The sequence below is a fragment of the Cyprinodon tularosa genome, unplaced genomic scaffold, assembly GCF_016077235.1.
Source record: "Cyprinodon tularosa strain WSP-4 unplaced genomic scaffold, ASM1607723v1 ctg19, whole genome shotgun sequence".
Taxonomy (NCBI): Eukaryota; Metazoa; Chordata; class Actinopteri; order Cyprinodontiformes; family Cyprinodontidae; genus Cyprinodon; species Cyprinodon tularosa.
This window is the reverse complement of record NW_024038678.1, coordinates 3207520-3218866: the sequence shown is the minus strand read 5'-3', so window position 1 is coordinate 3218866 and position 11347 is coordinate 3207520. Positions and strand designations below refer to the sequence as shown.

The following is an 11347-nucleotide window of genomic DNA, read 5'->3' as shown; positions in this document are numbered from 1 at the left end:
AACTCGCCATGATACAAGACAGTATTTCTCTGGAGGTTTCTTGTTGGTCCATTAAACATATTTAATGGAGCAAAATAAGAATAAATGAATACGATAAGATATAAAAGAATGAGAACATCCCTGTAGTTCCTCTTCTATCAATCACTGAGTTGTTCTGCACATCCTCTCTGTATGTGATTGGTCTTTTCTTGGGTGGCTGATCTTTTGAAAAATAAAATGCAATTGTTTTATTTTGTGGATCTCCTATTAACTATAAATTAACATGTTAATATAGATATAATATGTAGATACAAATGTAATAGTTCTTTGTCAATGAATATGAAAAAAAAAAAACATTTAAAGCCAAAAACTGTTAAATAATAGAAAAGTGACAGTGAACATTTCTACATTCAACATCCAATTTGCAAAGAAGTGTGTTACCTAAAAGTATTGACTCTACTACTTTGTGTTTATCTATAAAAAAAAATGGTCACCCAAAAATCAACAGAAAACCGTGAGTGTAGCATGAGATGGGATTGTATCAACTTACTGTAAGTGTCTGAGGTTTTGGCTCATGTGTCTAGTCCAAAATCTCTCTGTGAAAAAACATGCGCTTTTTGAAAATATATGTATATTGTTTATTTGGTTTAAGTATTTCTTTATAGAAATTTTTCCAGGTGCATATGTATACTTAGTCTGACTCAGAAAACACATAAACTTAATATAAGCCATACAGGTACTAGCTATTTAATATTTAATCATAATTAGAAATCATGGACTGAATGTTTAATTTAGAAATGTGCTGTTTTCATTTCTCAAAGTCAAACTCTTAAATCCTCTTACATGTTTTAGAGTATATCTTATGAGTTTGATTTCAAATATATATTTAGGGATTAAAAATAAAAATAGTTTTCAAGAGTATGATTGAGGTGAAATTTTCATATGGAATAATCTGAGAGAATTTAGTTTTTTGCTGCAGCTATAACCTTCCCCTCACTGAACCTGAGCAGCATTTAATCAAGTCAAAAGTGAAAACACCTGCAGAGATGTGTAGGGAAGCTTGAGCTGTTGGCACACATATATACAACAGTCCCAACTCAGGGAATGGGAGTTAAATCCATGTTGGCCTGAGGCTGTAGCAGCAGTAGGTATGGTGAGCATTGATGTGCTGACATCCAGGTTTTTTGCATATGACCAAATGTACAATCATGATCTGCGGGAGCAGAGCTTTGCAGACTGGCCATTTAGAGAAGATTGCAACTGCACACCTGAAAAGGTAGGAGGGTCTCGGTGTTATCAGACTCATCATATTGGAATGTCTTGAAGAACATCTGAATAAAACAACAATATAGGATATATAAGATTTATTTTGCTGCTCTTGGTTATGATTTAGGAAGAGAGTGAGAAATCATAACTATAAAGGGACTATGTCTAAGATTTTAAGATTTTACAAACTAATTAAGATAGTTACTCTTTTTGTTGGATCTTCAAAAAGAAAATAGAAAAAAGGCCAACAGAAGTTACTGCTCATAGTTTCAGAACAAAATGCATGCTGGTTAGGTTAGACTCTGTAAAGATCACTTGTTTTGTTCTTGACTACTTGTGACCTAAAGCTAGAATTGATTATTCTCCATTTTATTACATTTTTTACTAGTTTAACACTACACTTAAATAAGAATCATTAACTTTACCTGCTTATATATTTTAGTTGTATCAATCAAGTGTCTCTTCCTGCAGTCGGTCATGAAATAATTTAAAATTGTCACAAAGGTTCAGCAGATGGTTTGCTCCTTTCATTGAGTACATTTTTCTTTTTTTACAATAAGTTGTATGAGAAGTTACAACAGTGTTTCTATCTGCAGATGGCTAAGGCTGGTTTTGTCCACTGTCCCAGTGAGAATGAACCAGACGTCGCGTGCTGTTTCTTCTGTCTTATCGAGCTAGAGGGCTGGGAGCCAGATGATGATCCCTGGTGAGAAACGCATCTGTCCTAAACCATGAGATGTCTACAGTTTAAGCCAAAAGTAGAGACTTTCAGACATTTTGCATTTTATACAAACTTTAGTGGTCCAGTCCCAGAAAGTAGTCCCAGAAACTGATGAATAAAAGTTGATATAAAGATTTAACACCATAAATATTTCCCCTGACATTGTGCAAGAATTATCAGGATTGGAATGTTAAACCCATTTAACATGTTTGAGACATATGGGAAAGCCTTATCTAACTAGCAAGATGAATTGTGAAAATAAAACTTCAGAAAATCCTCCACTTGTGCAATAAAGTGCATCATCCCCTTAAAAAATCATGATTATGTACAGAAGAAAAGTTCTGATTTTAGTCATATTTTCCAAATAGGTCTGAGCATGCAAAACGCTCCCCTAACTGTGGATTCTTATCCATGAAGAAAGACTTCACTGAGCTCACTGTGCGTGAATATACTCAACTAGAAAAAGACAGGCTGAAGATCTATTTGGTAAGTACTGAAAAAAAATTGAATGAGACCAAGTTTTTAGTTCTAACCTTTTTTTTTTTTTTCTCTTCAGAGGAAAAGTTGTCATAAGAAGTTGGCATCAATGCGTGATGCTGTTGATCAACTACTTGAGAGCCTAAAATCTCAGCTGGAATCAATAGAATAACTGTTATAAACTTCTGTTTCTGTGTAATGGAATTACATTTTAAATGAGCAATAAAGTTTGAAGGGAAATGTAGCCTGTAGTACTGTTATCATCCACTGGATGGGGTGTTTGAGCTTTCAGTATGGGGTCAACACCATGTCAGAAACTGCTTTCTGAAATTCCCAGTCTCTGAATTGAAAACATCAAATGTCTTCTAATATAAATGCCCAAGTTGGAGCAGGATTACAATGTTATGTTCTCCTTTCACTGAAAAACTTGCATTTTCTTGAACGCACCATCATCCCCACATCCTTTCAAACCTTGACCCTGGACAGATGGCCTGAAGCCCCTCCTTTTCAATACCAACTGTTGCCCCGTTAACATCTGTTACATATAGGGATAGTGCTTACTAAGAGGGCTTGCTAGGACACTTTTCTTGCATGTGAGGGGGGGGGGGAGTGCAGGATATTTCAGCTGATCGGTAATGCAAGAAAAGTTTATCTAACAAATCCTACAAAGCATTGGCACAAAGTATTGGAGAATTTCTTTCCTAAAGTATCTCTTCCACTGTGACTGATGGAAGAACAGGGTAGATATGGTCCTGGATTAAAATATTTTGCCCAACCTTCCCCTGTTGTGGATTAATGTCTAATGTAACACTCCGGCCACTGAGCCCAGATCGGCTGCTTAATTCTCCTTGATCCGCTCACAGAACAAATTGAAGAGTATTTTTAGACAATAAGTAAAATACCCCCCACCCCATGATATAACATTTGGAATGAAGCGGCCATGTATTGAACTTCCTAATTCTGTTAAATCTCTTTTTGGCATTGTGGTCGTGTAGTGCATTGCTAATTTCCCAAGAATATGTTATAGATTATGAGGACTTGCAGTTCTTTTCCCGGGTTAAGTTTAGGACTAAGGTGTGAGTTGAGTTTATGGTTGGGTATGTAGTTCAGCTAAGAGTCTGGGTTGGATTGTAAAAATTAACAGAAATCAATTGGAAAGTCTCTTTAAGGAGGGCTGCAACGTGTGTGTGTCAGGGGGGATTTCTATGTAATTTTAAGACCCTCAGACTGTTAAGGATGGTTTAATTTGGAGAGAAAGGGAAGCGGTAACTGTATATGTAAGCATCTGAGCTGATGCCTATAAGTGGTGTCAGTTCACTTCTTTTTAAGTGATGGACCACCAAGTGTGACAGGTGGGATTATCTAAAGGAATGAAAGGAAACTGTCCCTTTAATGAAAGTCTTGATTCTCATACTATTTCTAACAAGTAGATGAGTTAATATTATGCTTTCCAAATAAAACCATATTGGAAAGACTCTAAGAGGAATACGAATAATTCCAGCTCTTAAAATGACAAATGAGTCATTAAATCTCATAGTGGCTCTCACACACAAGTATGTTTGCACTTGTATAGAAACCAGAGTGAGGACCCTTTTTCCAATTTCACCATCACTGAGAACCAGTTGTAAAGTGAGGACATTCTGCTGTTCCTTGCAAGGTATTTAGCTAATGGTTAGGTTTACAGCTAAGGTGTCAATTGGGTTAGGATAAGGTATGCATCAGCAACGGTTAGTGCATAGAAAGGGTTGAAAATGACAAATGGAAGTCAATGCATGGTCCTCACTACGTATAGAACCAACATGTATGTGTGTGCGTGTATATATATATATAGAGCAAGAGAGATTGTGTTAAGTAAAAGGAAAAGAAACATAAGCTTTTCCAATCAATGTACTACAATTCCTGAACTTACTAAATAAATACTTTCTACATTGTACCCCTCTCCTGACTAATAACATTCATATGGTGAGATCTGACCCTTGAAATCACCTCTGCAAATCTAAATGATGCAAATGTAAGGATGCAGGAAAAAATCCAGCCAGGACACCTGAGCTTTATTCCAGATAATTGATGCCAGGTTTAAACTGAATTAATCAGGGGGTGATTCAGCAAAGTTTCTTCAAACCTCCCCAACCATTTAAATTTATATTATAATTTATATTTGAAAAGAATAAATATATCTTGTTTTTTTACATCCCACAAACCCATACTTGTAGACAGAAATCACCATAAATTTAAAATATACTTGCCTAATTAAATGTAGTACACACTTTGCCATTCTCTCATCTAAAACCTAATGTGAAAATTATTGCACTGATGAACACAATTTCAAATTTCAGGAAATTAAACGGTAAACAACAAAATGTAGCAGATGGAAAGACAGATGTTTGTAACAGAAACTTTACAATCTGAGCTTTGCATCAGGCCCCATCTGTTGCTCCTTCCACCCGGACCTCCCTCAACCCTCCTCCAGCTCTTGTCCAAAATCCTCATCAGCATCCATCAGACAACCCCTCCCTTTCTCCCCTGACTCCTGTACTAAATAATGTTAACATTTTAATGTTTAACCCTTGTGAAACAAGATTTAAATCATATTTTGAGATCAAACTATATCAGTCAAGATGAAAACTTCTCAAAGCTGATTGTAAACTGCATTCTAATCCAAATCCTCTCAGCTTCACTCATTTGGTTTAGCAAATTCAGATTTAGGAAAGGGATGAGATGAGATGCACAAGAAATAACTATAAAGATGTTCTGACCCAATTATTCAGAATCATTTCTAAAGAATCAGTTTGTGTTGCACTTTATAACTAGATTTGAATTCCTGATTAAATTCTCCCTTTACCCTCCTCCACCTCTGTTAACCCATGTCTGCAGTTGGGCATGCTGGCTGCCTGCAGTCTCAGACACCACGACCCTCCTACCTTGACAGTTTTTTTTTTCTGCCCCTTCTTCCAAAGAGACCTCCATCTGTCCCTTCACTCAGCCCATTGTGGTATCCTTAAGCCCAGAAACTTCCACAATGCTGAGGGCGTGCAAAGGGGGGGTACGGTAAACACCACAGCATCCAGATCCCATTAGAAGCTCTTTAACAACTACAACCTAATACTCAGAGGGAACTCTGGGAGGGGAAGGTCCGTCCCTTATCCTCATGCACACAATGTCACACTTTACGCCCTCTTCCATTGGTAATGAACATGCTCGCTGTACTTCATCCCTTTCTAAACATTACTTTATATTTCGTCGTCTATTCTTTAACAAATTAATCTTTTAAACTTTATAGTCATTGGACGACACACTTGCAGAACATGGTGAATATGAGGCAGGACATGCAATCAACTTTTTACTAAAATAGAGAAAATCCAATCTTAAATGAACAAAAAAATTAACATGAAATGTAATTATGAGGTCTTAGTAACAGCTATAAAGAAAGTGCTTTCTTTTTGTTATATTAGAAAAGATTAATTTTAGACCTTATAGTACAGAATTCCAAAAAGCCTTCTTGATCTTGAGCAAAACAATGAACAAATCATTAGTGTAACTCAACTTACTGGCTTTTTAACTCTACTTTTAGTTTGTTTATCAGCAGTGGCTCATACAGCTCATACTGTGTGAAGTTCTACACTGTTAAAGTTTTTTTTCTTAATTGATGACCAACAACAAATAGGCCTTTTGTTTAAAGCTGATAGCCTGTCTGTTTCAAGTTTGGAGCTTTTACCAGAGGTGGGTAGAGTCCCAAAAACAGTACTCAAGTAAAAGTAGCACTAATTCAACATATTTCTATTCAAAAGTAAAAGTATCTGTCCAATATATCAATCAGGAGTTAAACAAGTACTTGGTAAAAGCGTTTGTCAAATAATGAGTAAACATTTTACAGTTTAAAAATGAAGTAAACCAGACAGTATATAATATAAAGTTATTTAAAAGTTGCTTAGATTTGAAAGACTAAAACAGACTAATTTATACCAAAAAAAATAATAATAATAATGCAAAAGTAATACTTCTCAAAATCATTTTTTTTTAATAACATGAATCCATCTCTTAAAGTTAGACTTAGACTTACACTATATTGCCAAAAGTATTTGCTCACCTGCCTTGACTCACATATGAGCTTAAGTGACATCCCGTTCCTAATCCATAGGGTTCAATATGACGTCGGTCCACCCTTTGCAGCTAGAACAGCTTCAACTCTTCTGGGAAGGCTGTCCACAAGGTTTAGGAGTGTGTTTATGGGAATTTTTGACCATTCTTCCAGAAGCGCATTTGTGAGGTCGCACACTGATGTTGGACGAGAAGGCCTGGCTCTCAGTCTCCGCTCTAATTCATCCCAAAGGTGTTCTATCGGGTTGAGGTCAGGACTCTGTGCAGGCCAGTCAAGTTCATCCACACCAGACTCTGTCATCCATGTCTTTATGGACCTTGCTTTGTGCACTGGTGCACAGTCATGTTGGAAGAGGAAGGGGCCAGCTCCAAACTGTTCCCACAAAGTTGGGAGCATGGAATTGTCCAAAATGTCTTGGTATGCTGAAGCATTCAGAGTTCCTTTCACTGGAACTAAGGGGCCAAGCCCAGCTCCTGAAAAACAACCCCACACCATAATCCCCCCTCCACCAAACTTTACACTTGGCACAATGCAGTCAGACAAGTACCGTTCTCCTGGCAACCGCCAAACCCAGACGCGTCCATCAGATTGCCAGATGGAGAAGCGCGATTCGTCACTCCAGAGAACGCGTCTCCACTGCTCTAGAGTCCAGTGACGGCGTGCTTTACACCACCGCATCCGACGCTTTGCATTGCACTTGGTGATGTATGGCTTGGATGCAGCTGCTCGACCATGGAAACCCATTCCATGAAGCTCTCTGCGCACTGTTCTTGAGCTAATCTGAAGGCCACATGAAGTTTGGAGGTCTGTAGTGATTGACTCTGCAGAAAGTTGGCGACCTCTTCGCACTATGCGCGTCAGCATCCGCTGACCCTGCTCCGTCAGTTTACGTGGCCTACCACTTCGTGGCTGAGTTGCTGTCGTTCCCAAACACTTCCATTTTCTTATAATACAGCTGACAGTTGACACTGGAATATTTAGGAGCGAGGAAATTTCACGACTGGATTTGTTGCACAGGTGGCATCCTATCACAGTTCCACGCTGGAATTCACTGAGCTCCTGAGAGCGACCCATTCTTTCACAAATGTTTGTAAAAACAGTCTGCATGCCTAGGTGCTTGAATTTATACACCTGTGGCCATGGAAGTGATTGGAACACCTGATTCCAATAATTTGGATGGGTGAGCAAATACTTTTGGCAATATAGTGTAGGTTTAGACAACATTTTTTGTCATTTTGAATACACAGAGCGTATGCATAATAAAATTTCTCTTTGTACCGGTTTCATGATATTACCATTCCTGAAAGTGCAAAAGTGATCAAATGTAAACAGTATATAAAGTATGCATGTTGGAAAAAAAAATTTGCCTCCAATGTGTAATTTTTTATATAATTTTATTATATTGATTCCATGTTTCAGCAGATAAAAAGTAATATTAAAACAAGAAAAGTTTTGTACAAAATACTTTAGTTAACTGTTTGCCATTGTCTGCATTTTGGGTTTAAATGTGGTTCATTTTTCAATGAAAGTACACAGTGAGTAGAGTACTCACAGATTTTATTAAACTAAGAGTAGCAATACATCATGACGATTTTACTTAAGTAAAAATTATGGTGCAGTTAAACTACTCATAAAAGTACATGTTTATAAGTTAAGTTACACCAGGAAATGTAACTGAGTAAATGTAATAGGTCATTACCCACCTCTGGCTTTTTCCTCCTTTTGCAATGTTGTTTAACAAATTACTTGAACAGTCCAAAACAATAAAGGTCAGCTTGTCCCTCTATAGAATACTCTTGCTTACCATTCAAAATCTTAAATTGATTCAATTGAGTATCTTTGGGTGACCTAAAAATCTCCAATTGCTGGTCATCAAACCTAAATGATTTGGAGAGATTCTGCAGAGAAGACTGGGAAATACCCCAAAACAGGTGTATGAAGCCTTGGATGTTCCCAAGAAGAACTGAGACTGTGAATGGTAGGGTCTTTCAACATTTCATTAATGCATACTTTCACTATTATTTTTAGTGTTTACATGTTATGCTTGTAAAATATTCAAAAACAATCTTTATATTTTCTCTAACTATTTTTAAATGTTCTACTCAGTTTGGTTTGTTAGGTAAGGTCTAGAAAAAGTTGACATTTTCTGGATGTATTTTTGTGGATGTGTGTTGTGTTTCAAATCAAGCTTGTGTGCCAGGTTTTACCTTCTTTGTTTTGTTTTATACTAAGATATTCCCATAATCTTTGTTCATTTCTCTACATTTTATGGTGCTCTATCTTTCAAACCCCTGAACCCCACAACCAAACTATCAAGCAAACATGAACTACAGCAAGGGTCTGCAACCTGCGGCTCCAGCGCCACATGTGGTTCTTTGGACCTTCTCCAGTCGCTCTTACTAGTGGCTAAAATGTATATAAAGAGTTTAATAATGTACTATTATGAATAGCAATTTTAGTATTTTTTTACAAGATGGAAAAGCATAAAATCAAAAGAACCAGAAATATGTCTTAAGAGCCATTTTTCTTTTCATTAGCTTGTAAATGATGTGTTTTGATATTATTTTAAAAGCTAAAAATGCATCAATTGTTGATTGTTTAAGATGGCAACTAATTTCCTATATGAAATAATAAAAAGGTTGTTTCTTTGAAAAGGTCATGTTATATTTTGCACCTGTAAATAACTTTTTCTTGGTCGGACTCGGAGTAAAACGACTCTTTGGATATGAAAGGTTGCAGACTCCTGCCTACAGTGTTATGAGAGTACATGCAGGCCTAGGCCTAGGATACGGATGGGGGGGATCATTTGTTTGCCCCAGCTTAAAGGCAGGAGGATTATCGCCACACAGTCACTGATTAAAGCCTTCCATCCTCCTATGGCCCTATTAATGCGGTCTTATTCACAAGGCTTTATCCCCAGTCCTATGGATAAGGAATTTTTATTTTAGTGTATTTCACCCCTTGTCTTCCTAATGGATTGAGCAGGCTAGACACACAACTGAAATATAAGCTTAAGAGAATGAGAGGTAAAAAAACAAAAAAAAAGGTCAACATCATACAATGCTGTAAAAAAAATGCTCAGAACATATAGTTTGTCTTTTGTAGATTTTTTGCCGATAAGATAAATTTAAGGATCCCAAGTTATCATTTAACAAGGTGATGTAATAGAAAATAAGATTGTTCCAATCATCTAATTCATTTCTGATCCTTCTTCAAAAATTTTTGTTCCTAAATCTGACTCATGTGACATCACAGAATTAATCTTGTTTGAACTTTAATAAGCAAAAGGCAATGGAACTAATTGAACAAATAAAAGATAAGACTTTTTCAAAATGCTTACTGACTTATTAACTATTAAAACCAGTTTACTCGCATTAACAGATATTTTAAATACTGTCAATTCAAATCAGAAACATTTAACTCCAGTTCTTAAGGATTACAATAACTTGAAGAAGCACGTTTGATCCAACACATATAAAACATATCAGTGGTTAATCACCGGAATTCTAAACTAAATGAGATGCTGAAGAGGCCTTTTAGAAATTTCCTTTAGGTGTGTTGAAGCAAAGGTCCACCTAAAAACCACCATACAAAGGCATGATGACTGAAGTTGGAGACTTATAAAAACTAGTTGTGGTGAGGTATGATGGGTGACTTTACCAGAAGTCTTGGTGAGACTGGGAAAAGTGTGCCTACTTTGCATAAAGCCAATGTTATAAAGGTACGCAAATCTATAACAGAAAATGATGTGCTGGAGACAGTTGCATCTCTCTTAGTTTCAGCCTCAGTAAGCCTCTCTGTGTGAGGCTTCAATGTTGTCCTGTGCATCACTTCAAACACACAGATTTATTTATTTGTTTCACAGGTTTGGCACAACCAAAGGTGTCAAGTAACTATACTTAAGTACATTTTTAAGGTATCTATATTTTACTCCATTACTTATTTTTCTTTCTATTTCTGACTTCTACTTATTACATTTTCAGACAAGTATCTGTACTTTCTATTCCTTACATTTTTAAAACAAATGTTACTCGTTACTCTTGGCTTCGGTTTAATGTTCATAAATATTTATTTCACATCATGTGCGCCATCCAATGCAGATCATTGATGCCATCCACATCTAGTGAAAGTAGTGTAATTGGATGAGTCATAAAACACAAACACTCATTGGTTAGCTATTCGTCAAATTTGTCCTGATGCTAAAGGAAATCATCAGAAGCAAGCAGGTGTTCCTCAAATTGCAAAGGCGAATTGTCAATGCCATGCTACAATGTGGGATTCCAAAAATTATGTTGAAATGTCTGAAAGGTCGGACACAGGCAAGAGTGAATCGGGAGATGGAGACGGAGACCAACAAGACCTCCCTCATCCTTGGCTCTATCTCAAAGAATTTTTTGAAATAGTCGAAAAATTGAGCTTTCAATTCATATAGTGGCATCTGGCAGTTTTTTTTAAAGGTTACTTAATAAATTTATACTTTGAGTAGTTTTTGGAGCACATACTTCTTCACTTTTACTTGAGTAAAGAGGTCAAGTTGATACTTCTACCTTTACCAGAGTGTTTTTAAACTGCAGTATCTATTCTTCTACTTCTACAACTCAACAAATGTGTGAACTTTTGACATCACTGGACACAACAAACAGATACAGCATTAAGTCAACCTACATCCCATTCCTGCAGAGTGTTTTAACTCAAAATTAAATTAAATCCAACTGTCCACTTAAGAAGCAGCCCTGATTGATAAATCATTTTCCATCGGGTTGTCCAAATAGAATAGGTGGGGACCACAGGCCATTTCTCAGTAC

General features: G+C 36.6%; 1 protein-coding gene across 1 annotated transcript; it reads left to right on the top strand.

Moving 5' to 3' along the window:
* Positions 1–1067: 1067 nt before the first annotated feature.
* On the top strand, positions 1068–2675 carry birc5b (baculoviral IAP repeat containing 5b). The gene is made up of 4 exons (XM_038283128.1): positions 1068–1255; positions 1842–1951; positions 2335–2452; positions 2523–2675. The coding sequence occupies exons 1-4, from the start codon at positions 1130–1132 to the stop codon at positions 2613–2615; spliced, it is 447 nt and encodes a 148-aa protein (XP_038139056.1). The 5' UTR covers positions 1068–1129; the 3' UTR covers positions 2616–2675.
* The last annotated feature ends 8672 nt before the right edge of the window (positions 2676–11347 follow it).